Genomic DNA, 12,262 nt, shown 5'->3' on the forward strand with positions numbered 1-12,262 from the left:
TAAAAGTCTTGGGTAGTTTTTGTGTGAATTGATTCGTGAGAGTCTCTAGGACCAGATGTAAAGGTTGTAAAGAGTGGTTTTTGTGAATTGAACGGCCGTCAAGGCTCTGAACGAAAGTGAATGATTGGAATGAAAGTGAAGTACAAAAAAGTACAAGAAAAAAAGAATGGCGAATCTGGTCCTTCGAGGTCCGTGAAAGAATAGAGGTTGAGGAGAGAGAGAAGGGAGCAAAAATGAGGGTTGATCAAGTTGGATATATAGTCGAGACACTGCTCGGCGGATGACTTCTACACAGGGTTTAGCGATGGGGATCTGATACTCGGCGTCTGAGGCGAGGCGGTGGACCGTGGGCCTCGCTCCGTAGTCAATCTCGTTGACGTTGGTGATCCTTGTCGTTGGGTGTAAGTCAGACGGCGAGTTGATGCTGGGGTTTAGACTACAAGCGCCGGTCTAGAAGCAAGCAGATCATGTTACTCTATGACCATATTTTTAATATCATTCTCCAATCTATTACTATCACTTATACCAAGTCTATATCTTCCTCAATATGATTATCTGTTCATACAAACATGTTTAGTTTCCCATCAAAACATGTCACTCATCCCGTTTCGTCCCTCTCCAAACCAAACACTCAACATCTCGTCTCCCTTTCTAAGCGATCAGTCAGTCAGTCCCCCCATGTCTTACACCGTCGCCAAGGCCCGACTTCACCGGAATTCGAATCTGCCAAAAAGACAATTCGTCCGGCCTATTCAACCGCTCTCAGGTCTTCCCCACTGTATCTATCAACCCCTTGTCAGGGCCTGTTTGGAGCCAGCGCAAGGGGCGCTAAGATCATTGGTGGAACATCCAACGGCTGTGTTTGAGCCTCAAGATGGAATCATAGAAAATGTCTTGAGCCGCCGAGTTTAATTAGAGAGATTCTTCCGGGGACTTCGCTTATTCGTGATGACCACTTGCCCATATCTTCGCGTAGCACCAACGCAGTATTCTCAAGATGTAGACGATCAATTACTTATCTTGTATACAGATAATTCGCATTCGATACGACCCGTTTAGTGGCTTCAGCACTAACAACAAGCATAACATCATCACCAAAGCATAACGAGCCCCTGCAAAGTGGACCAGCCCAGCCCTGTATCCCCCTCCAAACAAACGCCTCTCATCCACGGAAAAACTCTCGCCCAAAAACTTCGAAACCCGTCTCCGACAAACACCAACTCCCTTGTTTCAGGATGACATGCGGCCAAGGAACGCCCGCCTATGCATAATTATAAACATCCATCGTCTATTCTATTCTTCCGCCTACGATTAATTAGTCCTTTGACAAGCCGGAATTCGGCAGACAGGCCTTGCTCCTCGGCTGGACGAGTATTTTCGGATTCAGGGGCATGTCACTGCGGAATAGTGTAGATGAACTCTCAATCAACTCGAGACGACTTTAATAGATCTTTTCGTCAATTCATCAGTTTTGCAAACTCATTAATGCTTCTTCCATCACGGCATTGCAGTTCATCCCTTCCCCCACGTGGTGAAACATGCGGCCAAACACTATTCATTTTCCATCCCAACATATGATCCGATTAACCTAACAAACAAGACAACATATTCCTGAGATCATAAATCTAGATACAAATTTTGTTTCACGCCATGCATAAACATTCTAAATCGGCTCATCGCGAGGCTCAATAAGAACCTCGTTAACAGCAACATGCGGCGGTTGACACACAGCGTACACAATAGCGCTAGCTACCTCTTCGGGCTTGAGGACCTCGGCACCCGTAGGCTCACCGTACTTCTTCAGCGCCTCCTGGTCCGTCGACATGCCCAGCAGGTCCGTCGCCACATTTCCGGGCTGCACGGCTGTGACCCGTAGGCCAGAGCCTGCTGTCTCCAGGCGCAGGGCCTGGAGCGTCGCTTCGACGAAGAATTTACTCGCCGAGTAGACGCCCAGACCCGGGAAGACCTTGCGGCCAGCGTCGGAGGAGATGGCCACAATGTGGCCTGCGCCGCGGGATAGCATGCCTGGGACTGTGGATGACAGGCAGTGCAGAAGACCCTTGCAGTTGACGTCGACGGTGCGCTCCCACTCGTCAGTCTGGTTATTCGCCATCATGGTGAAGTACATGACTCCCGCGCAACTAACAAGGATATCGACCGGTCCCAGCTGTTCAGTAGCTTCTTTCATGAGAGACTCCACCTGAGCCTTATTCGTGACATCGGTCTTGTGAATGAGAACCTTGCCGCCGTAGACGCTGATCTTCTTCTTGACGCCTTCAAGGGCTTCAGTGCGGCGAGCAGCGACGGCAACGTGTGCGCCTTCTTTGGCGAGACCAGCTGCTACTGCCGCGCCGATTCCAGAAGATGCACCTGTTACAACGGCGACTTTGCCTGCAAGACGGCCCTTGCGGCACTTCTTGGCGACGCCGTTGACTTGTTCGCGACGGGGAGGGCGGGAGAGCCAACCGCGGGCGTAAAAGTGTCGCATGTAGATCTCGAGAAGACCATCGTTCATCTTGGGACGGGGAACGTCGTACTTGTCGAGTGTAGGCTGTGTCTTCCCGTCTTTGAGGACGATGACTGACTTGAGGACTTCGACGCTGGGCATACCACCGCGGAGAATGTCGACTGTGAAAGGATCGTCGCCGGTCTTTCTGTTACCGCGCTTCTCCCACCATAGAGCAACCCAGTCGTCCCATGGTAGAGTCTCAGTGGGGTAGCCCAGCTTGGCTAGGGATGCAAATAACTCTCCAGAGGGAACGGGAGCAGGGTCGCCGAGATGGTACATGGTCTGCTCGGTGTCGTTGGTGTGGTTTGCGAGGGTGACGATGGCGTCGCTAACAAAGTCCACGGGGGTCATTTCGATATACCAGCCCTCAACATCAGGCGCGCGACCAAGTTGGAGGGACTCGACGAGAATGGCGTTGATCAAATCCCAGGCGTTGGTTGAGCCAGAGACACTGTGGCCAGAGATAGTTCCAGGGCGGTATACACGCACGGGAATACCACGACGGCTCGCCTCGTTGACAAGCTTTTCAGCAACCCACTTGGTCTGGCCATATCCATCCAACAGCTTAGTAGGAACATCATCAACATCGATGACAGTGTCCTCACACCAACCAGTATGCGAAGGTGGAAGAACGCCGTTGGTAGAAACGTGATGAACAGTTGCGCCGCTACGGCCAGCGAGACGAAGAATCTCCCGCGTGCCCATAACATTAGCGTTTCGCAGCGCAGCGTAAGGATAGACAAGGTTAACGGTAGCAGCAGCGTGGACAATGACCTGTACACGAGTAGCCAGCTCATCAAAGACATCGGGGGCGAGACCGAGACGCTTTCGGGTAAGTGTACCAGGCAGGATCTCAATGCGCTCCAGGAGATAATCCTCCCAGAGTCCGAGATCGATCAAGTTCTTTCGGATACGTGCCATACCAGCGGGTGCACAGTCCTCAACAGGTTCAGGGAATCGCACGAGACAGATAATCTGCGCGTCTGTAGAATCGACCAAGTTCTTGAGGAGGAAAGCACCCAGGTACCCAGTAACACCAGTGAGGAGAATAGTCTCAGCATCTCTGAGCGCGCGCATAGGAGTGCCATTACCCTGAATATCCTCAGGGAGTACAGAGTCTGCGCGAAGAACAGCGGGGAGGTCAGCCTGTACCGCAGCAGTGTGGCCATCACGAGCAGCCTTGATAGCTGAAACATGTCCCTCGAGAGTCGGTGTTCCAGCAAGAGGAGCCAGAGGAACAGGAAAGCCAAAGGTCTTGGTAAGGCGGCCAGCAAGGTCAGCGAGAGCGAGCGAGTGACCACCCAGGTCGAAAAAGTCGTGCTTCGGTGTGATGACGCTAGCGGGCATGTTAAGCGACGCAGCCCATAACTGAATGACAGTCTCGGTCTTGACCTTGATGTTATGCTCCTTCTTCTTTTTCTCAACGGGTCTCGGTGATCTCGGAGATGGTGGTGCAGGCAGAGCCTTGAGATCGACCTTTCCAGAAACGCCATGTGTAGGGAGCTCTTCTAGCTCAACCCAGACTGAGGGAATCATGTAGTGGGCGAGATGGTCGGTGAGAGCACGTCGGGCGACGGGGCTGTAGCCATATTCGTCGACGAGAGGAATGGTTCGATCTCTAGTCTCACCCTTCTCACGTACGATGTAAGCAACAATCTGTCTCTCCAGACCTTCACCGTGAGCCACGACTGCACAGTCACGAACGGCCAGATGCTTTCGGATGGCGCTCTCGACGGCTCCTGGCTGGACAGTGTAGCCACGAGTCTTAATCATGCCGCCGACTCGGCCGGTAATCTCCAAAAGGCCATTGGGAAGAATGCGAGCCAGATCGCCAGTTCGGTACATTCGCGCGTCCTTATCTCCAGCGAAAGGATCGGGTTGGAATGCCTTGGCTGTTGTTTCAGGCAGATTGAGGTATCCTCGTGCTAAAAGCTTGCCACCAACATAGAGCTCGCCGCTATCACCTTGGTTGACTCTGTTGCCAGCCTCGTCCAGAACATAGGTGTGCTCAGGGTCTGTTGGAGGACCAACAGGGCATACTCGTGTGTCAAAGTCGACAAAGGTTCTGATATCTCCAACAGCAGTCTCGTGGGTCTCGCAAGCACTGTAGACGTTGAGAAGACGTGTATCAGGAAGAGCATCCATCGCACGGCGCACAAGATCTGTAGTCACAACCTCACCGTTGAGCCACAGCGAGCGAAGATGAGGCAATCGCTCTCCCAGCTTAGGATGCCGAGACAGAACTGTCGCCAAAAGTGTAGGAGTCATGAGGGTATCGGTAATTCGCCATTGTGAGAGAAGCTCAACAAGAGCAAGTGGGTCGTAGCTGGCGTGGTCGGGAATAGCGACAGTTGTGGCACCTCGAATCAGAGGTCGAAGCATCTCCCAGATGAAGAACACATTACATGCCACCCTATCACCGGGTTTGAGATCGCTGACAGCGAATCTCAGATCGTAGGAGCGAACCGCCGCCCTGTGGGGATTCATAATACCCTTGGGCTTTCCCGTCGTACCAGAAGAGTACGACACAAACAGCAAACGCTCCACATCATCATCCTCTGGCAGCGATCTCCTCTCATCCAGATGAGGCGAGATCTCTCCCCTTGCCAACTTGTCGGGACTATCGACAACAATAACCGGGGTTTCAGAGGTGAGGTTGCCCGAGTACTCGGACTGAGTGAGGATGACAGTTGGCTTCGCATCCTCGATGACATCTCGCAAGAGGCCAGCAGGGTACGCAACCTCAAGCACCAAGAACGCACCGCCGGCTCTGAGGGTAGCGAGGGCGGCGATAACGTAGTCTGCGCTTCTGCCCATGAGGACACCGACGAGATCATCGCGGCCAACACCGTAGTCACGCAATCGCTCGGCTAGGGCCCATGTTTCTCTGTCGAGCTCTGCGTATGTGAGGGATCTCTTCTCATCTTCGAGGGCCACTGCGTCTGGAGTAGCTTGGGCCTGCTGCTCAAAGAGAGCAGCGAGATCCTTGTTGACATCGATAATTGACATGATGCCAGGTGAGACTATGTGATTGTGAATGGGAGGAGTGAGAGAATGAGGTAGGTAGGTAGTTGTGCTGGAGGTAGAGATGAGATGAAGCGGTGGGTGGGTCACGCGACCACTGGGCTAAAAGAGATGTCGGTGACGGGTCCGGTAATGTCTGTCTGTCTATCCCCAACAATTGGCCTCCCACGTACGTGCGCTACAGTTCGTATAGTACGGAGTTGATGATAACCTTTTCTGGGGGCTCGGTAACGTTAGTCTGTGATCCCCAAACGAGGTGTCATTGCTATCTCTTACTCTCACTCTTGTAACAGTCGACACTTTTCAAGCTGCCATATCCCAATGTTTGTGGGGTTGAAAGAGGCCAGCAAAGATAACACCCAGCTGTTGTGCTACAATACCGGTCAAGGTCAATTGAAGATAAGAATAAAGAATAAAGATACAGAAGTATCACCAAGTCGCTAGGTTTTTAAAAAAAGAAGCCACTTGGAAGCAAGGAGTAGTTGACATTTTATTCACAACGCGGAGTACCAGCGCCTCAATCGCTGAATGTCAGGGCGGGTGCCAATTGACATGGCCCCCCCACGTAGCCCATGATTGGACTGCCCTAAAGACATTTCAGGCCTAGCTGCCCGCCAATTTTGGGGCCTGGAGGGGGAGGGGGGACTCCATCGTGTCCTGGAGAAGGCATTGATGGAAGGGGAATAGAAGCATGTCTTTGGCTCTCTCGTATTCTCTTTCAATTCATGGTCCTGTTAATATTGCGATGTTCAATCGCTGAACATAAATCTTTAAGCGGTTTGATCCCTGTAGGGAAGAAACAGGGGACTTCTCAACGAAACCAAACACTTGGGCCACTTTCACGTGCTAGAAACATCCTTTACAGCACCCCTGCTTCTATCTCGTAGCGCCAATCGGAACTCCCCTAGCGACGTTACAGGGTAATCTTCAATTTGTTTTCTCCCATCATTTGAAGGCATGTTCAACGTCAACTTGGCCAATTGATACAGAGTTTATGTTTCCGTTACGGACTCGATTTGATAAAATATTGCTGAAGAAATGGAGTGAACAGTCTATAGTCATATGTGATACTTCATGTCAGTGCAGCATGGTTATGCACAACGTGTTAATCCCAGCACCTCGACCTGGATCTTTTCTCCAGAAGCAAGTCACACGCATATCAACTGCGGGATTATTCGAGAGTCTGTACTATTCAAGCTACTCGTCACACGAGACGCACCAAATTAGCACGTTGACGGTTCGGATCTCGCAGGGCAGAACTGTTCTCCCCGTTTTCCCTCCACTGATATCATCACCTATCACCAATATCGCCTCTTGTCCTATTATCTGACCGAGCTGGCAACGTGTCACCACCCTCCTTTTGCCAACTTTTCCAACTCTAGACCCCCAAGAACCGGAGTACTTTACCCTCAGAAGCCTGTCACATCGCGATTCTCCCCGTCGTGCGCAGCCCTGATTGGCGCCGACGACCCGAAGCAGAGGGGTCGGACCATCGCCACTATTTGTCGAGCATTACCGCTTTCACACTCGTGCATGACGCTCGGGGAGTCTATTTTCTTGGAGGACCAGCGAATCAGGGTGTTTGGGATGAGCTTGTTTGAGGCACGGGATGCGACTTGGATTTTCTTGCCCTGGAAGAGTCAAAAGATGAGAGAGTTTGAGATTTGGCGGTGAATCGGACGCGTAAGATATGCGCTCACTGCTACGAATTTTCTCAAGAAGAACAGTTATTAGTTGTATTCTTTGTATTGAGACAATCGCCATGGAAAAGCTGAAAGACGGCTGGAGAGGTGGGCTGTAGCGTGGGGTGGCCTCCATCTCCATCTCCATCTTGGATGCGCAACATCAAAAGAAGCTTAAGGCGAGGCTTGGCACGAAGAACGTCAGCAACTTTGCTCGCCTAGAGCCGCCAAGCCAATCGCGTCCGCTGAACCGCACAGCATTTGATCTGCAGTCAATGGGTTGTCCTCGGGGAGATATAATCGTTGCCGGAGCGGATCGATAAAGACCCATAGGAATTCTGTTCAGTGTGTGCGACTCCCAGACTAAATCAAGATATGAACCAAGATTGAGCAGTGGACAGTACATAGTTGAGGGTCTTTGTGGTAGAATGAGCATTGAATGGCCTCAAGATAGGGTATTAGAATAAAATCCGGGCAAAAGGTATCTTAAACTTGGTCTAAATTTAAATCATTTCATTATTTAGGATCAAGGTCTCGAGTTTTCTTTCCTCCCCTACAATAGGCGTAGGCCAAGATTTTCTTCGTCGTTGGCTATCTCAATGTTCAAGATCAGCAATCTGAAACTTCAACCATCAGACCACAGAAAAACGGCGACATCACGATTGAACCGTTAATAAATAACCATAACAAACGGAATCCCATTTAATACATCCTATAAATAAAATAGCATGATTCTTCCCCATCACTTTATCCGGCCCCACCAAAGCTTGTCAAACGATAAGATAGAGGGACCCGCCTTGACAACGCCCTTTACCATGTCTTGTCATTGTCAACTGGGTCCCATCGTGTCAAGACGCAACGCCCTTTGCCATGTCTTGACATGCTGCTAATAGAAAATTACCAAATAATTTGATGCTTTTACCGAAAAAAGACTGCCATTCCGTGGTCTCATGCCACCGCTTGACGTAAAATAAATTCATGCTTCAACAATAAAGCCATCGATTGCCCCCCTGACCTTTGATGTCCGTTTTATCCTATTATCCTTCCCCTGACTTCAGATCATCAGCTCTACAGTGCTACACATTCGACTTCACAGACGAGACTCGAGTATTCAGGGTATCATATCTCTCATTACAACTATTAACTGCTATACGCCAAAAAAGGACACAAAACTTTTGCTACTTTTCCAACACCCAAAACTCCGAATCGAAACTCGTTTACATTTCCTCTCGTCCCTTGCTCAGATCGACCTCAGCCAGAGAAACAACCTTGGTTCGGCAGATGAGCTTGTGGCCAACATACAACGCGGCGAAAAGCATCAAGCTGATGTAGTTGGAGAAGAAATCGGCTACGCTCCAATCGATGAAGGCGGTGAAACCACAAGTGATGGTGATCAAGCCCACGAAGAAAGCGCCGTAGTAGGAGAGGTAAGGCTGGAGAGGAGCGAGGTATGGAAGCTCCGAGCGGGGAATTCCCTGCACGCGCATGATCTTCTGGAAGCGGATATGGCAGACATTGATCAGGACCCAGGTGATGAAGCACGAGGTGGAACTGACGTTGAGAAGCCAGTTGAACACCTCCGCTCCGCTGGAGGAAAGGTTGATGTAGGCGATAAGACCCATGACGGAGCATGAAGCCACGGCAAAGTAGGGAGTTCCATACTTGTTGGTGCGCTTCATGAAAGCGGGCGCAAGACCATCCTCAGCGAGTGCGACCATGATACGGCTACTAGAGTAGACGTTTGAGTTGGCAGCTGTGAGAATGGCAGAGAGAAGAACGGCGTTGATGATGTCAGGAAGAACCTTGACACCAGCGCGGGTGGCGACGACGACGAGAGGTGAAGCAGAAGCATCCTGAGCACCAGAGTCAAGTCGGGGGTCGTTGAAGGGAACGTTGATTCCGACAAAGAATACGGTCGCCATGAACAAGCTGAAGATTCCCCAGAAAGTCCAACGGATAGCCTGGGGAATGGCCTTGCGGGGGTTGGCGGTCTCACCGGCGCCTACACCGACGAGCTCAGTGCCCTGGTAGGAGAAACCAGCAGTGACGAGGACAGCCCAAAAACCGACGAAGCGGCCCGTGGCGCCGTCAATGTCCATGTAGGTGTTTGTGACGCCGGGATCCTTCCAGTACTTGAAGCCAATGTAGCCCTCCTCGCCAACACCAGCGTTTACGCAGATGGAGAAGATGATGAAGCCAATGATGGTGACGACCTTGATCATGGAGAACCACATCTCAATCTCTCCAAAGATCCTCACGGGGACAAAGTTCAACGCCGTAAACAACGCCCAGAAAACACTAATCCAGATGGCAATGCTAAGATCCGAGTCCCAATACTGGATGATGATTCCCGCGGCCACAAGCTCCAGCGCAAAAGTGATAGACCAGCTAAACCAGTACAGCCAGCCCATGGCGAAGCCCAGCGTGGGATCGACGAAGCGAGCGGCGTACGAGGTGAAGGAACCAGTGATGGGGATGTACGCTGCCATCTCGCCCAGGCTGACCATGACGGAGTAGACGACGGAGCCCATGAAGGCGAATGCGACGAGGAGCGACACGGGGCCAGCCTTGACGAGGGCAGGGCCGACACCGAGGAAGAGACCTGTTCCAATGGTGCCGCCGATGGCGATGAACTGCAGGTGACGCGAGCTCATGGCCCTGTCGAGGCCAGCCTCGCCGGTCTCGACATCTTCCTTGGAGGGGGTTTTCTTCTCGTTGCTAACACGAGGGGACTTTTCGTCCGCTGAGGAAGAATCCATGAGCATGATGGCTGTATCACTGTCTTGCAATGAAGTTGTCGATAATGCAACACACACAATTAACGAGGAGAAGACAGGATGACTCGCTTGAAAGAAGGGAGAAGAGACGAGCCCGAGTGGTAAGATGAGATGAGTAGAGAGAGACCGAGACCAAGTGGGCTGGCAATGACTCTGTTATGTAAAAAAATGAAATGTCAACGGGGATGGGTATATCAATCGGGAATGAATGGGCCCATTACGAAAATTTTCGATATCGGACCAGACCAAAACCTTGGTGCTGTAGGAATTGGTCTGTGTGAGTGGATGTAATCCATCTACATCCAGCGAGATTTGCTCTCAAGTATTTGCCTCTCGGTATGAGCGATCTCAGTGATCATCACAGCACAACACTTGTTCCAATTACCCAATTTCCCCAGCTTCCTATTCCGATTGAATCACGCTATACACCACAGCTATATAATACACATCATATTTTACATACACAAGCAGTAAAGGAGCCCTCCGTGTTACTGGGTTAATCACGTTGAATGTGAAATATCGCGAGATGTTTTGTAATTCTGTAGTTTCCGGCTCGTTACCGATTGAGTTAGGTTTCCCGAGCCGCCACGCTAAAAGCATTCTAGCTTCTCAGTGAAAAGTTCTCAAGGGCCAGGGGTTCACATTTTTTTTCTCACGCGCGCCACTGATGGAAAAATCCTTGCCACGGGCTGTCCGCTGCAAAACCACGCACAGCAGCCAATAAGCGCCCCTGAAAGATTGAAAAAAGAGAAAATTTCAGGTGGCTTGACATTCTGCATGGAACAAATCGAAGCTTTGGATCGGGTGGCTTAAGTTAAGGTACATGCAGCAGCTCGTGGTCTGACAAGGCAGCCCTCCCATGCTCTCTTCCAGCTGGTCAGCTTTTTAAACTATCGGGCCATTTCGTACAAGGATATGCGGCTCTTTCTGCCGACGACAACCTCGCATCTCCGACGTGACTGACTGACTGTTGTTGTGAATGAATCACTCTCCATTATCGGAGAGCACCGACCATCGATAAAACCTGCTAGACTCACTGATACTGGAGACGAAATAATGGATCTAGCCGAGTGATTTTGATACGGTTACGTGATGCACGAAATAAGCATTCATGGCGTCAAACGGGATTGAGGAGAACCTGGGCTTTGGGTGTTTTCATTATGTACTGTCTCCGCAAGATGCCATCACCGTTACGGGCCGAGACTGTCAGTTGAGTCATGAGGCGTTCCGATGTGACGGGAGTGGTTGTGATGCTTCAATCGGATATCAAGCCTCAATCCCCAGGTCACATAACGGCTCGAGATGTTCTAACCCCCAAAACACAGTATAGTTGGCCATTGGCAACATCCACTCGGATGACAAAACATTCCACCACTGCATACCCGTCTCTTCCCTCCGCGTTATCCCCATCATTCGACAATCTCGCTTCCCTCCCCCGCCGTCTCACCACAGTTTACCTGACAAATTGTTTGGCGATCGAGTTGTGTAATACTAACCTTCCAGCTTGGACCTAGCTAGGATCGTGATAGGGAAATAAGATCCGGGAGATCTTCCCGCGAGGGATGCATGAACTGACTGAGTTACGGGCGCAGGTCCGATAGGCTCTATGCTTGATGGTCTATTCTTGGCAATTTATTGTTGGTTGTTTGATGTGAGATTCAAAAGGACCTTGTATCCATGCGAACGAAGAGTGAGCGTCAGACCACCCGGCTTGCGGCCAAGCTGTGACGGATCACCCTAGCAATGCGGAGCCTTCTTGGCTTTGGGTTACACTGCGATAACTTCAAGTAGCCACGACGTTCGAATTTAAAGCTTCAAGTCATCGTAATTAAGGATCAACGAGAAGCTGTTGTAGTTTGCTCGCAAGATTTAATCACGTTTATATCAGTGCAGTGCCAGATATTAACTACTGGTTAAGCTGAGACTGTCACAGTGGACTAAAATTGCAGTGAAGGTTCCCGACCCGAAATAAGTAATGTTTTTTGAATCCATGCAGACTGCTGCGCTGCAGCTCAACATCATATTCGAAACGAGCACTGGGCAATTTTAAGGTGGAAGCAGAGGTAAGTATTTATTATTCCGTAGCATTAACAATTCTCCATGGTGCAAAATAGTGGCATGAAACAAAAGACAATTTCCATCATGCACCATACACAATGAATCCTCCAGTATCCTTCTATGGTATCATTCAAGACAAGCAGTCAGTCAATCGTAAAAGCACCCCAGCCCTCGAGTCTAAGCTCAGGCTTCTTATGCTATCATTCATAAAT

General features: G+C 50.4%; 2 protein-coding genes across 2 annotated transcripts; both read right to left on the minus strand.

Moving 5' to 3' along the window:
• Window positions 1–1,663: 1,663 nt before the first annotated feature.
• FFUJ_03506 (related to alpha-aminoadipate reductase large subunit) lies at window positions 1,664–5,518 on the minus strand (the record flags this gene model as incomplete). Its single annotated transcript, XM_023575361.1, has 1 exon — window positions 1,664–5,518. The coding sequence occupies one exon, from the start codon at window positions 5,516–5,518 to the stop codon at window positions 1,664–1,666; it is 3,855 nt and encodes a 1,284-aa protein (XP_023428553.1).
• Window positions 5,519–8,432: 2,914 nt separating this feature from the next.
• FFUJ_03507 (probable lysine permease) lies at window positions 8,433–9,980 on the minus strand (the record flags this gene model as incomplete). Its single annotated transcript, XM_023575363.1, has 1 exon — window positions 8,433–9,980. The coding sequence occupies one exon, from the start codon at window positions 9,978–9,980 to the stop codon at window positions 8,433–8,435; it is 1,548 nt and encodes a 515-aa protein (XP_023428554.1).
• Window positions 9,981–12,262: the final 2,282 nt, after the last annotated feature.

This window comes from Fusarium fujikuroi, chromosome FFUJ_chr03 (assembly GCF_900079805.1).
Source record: "Fusarium fujikuroi IMI 58289 draft genome, chromosome FFUJ_chr03".
NCBI lineage: Eukaryota > Fungi > Ascomycota > Sordariomycetes > Hypocreales > Nectriaceae > Fusarium > Fusarium fujikuroi.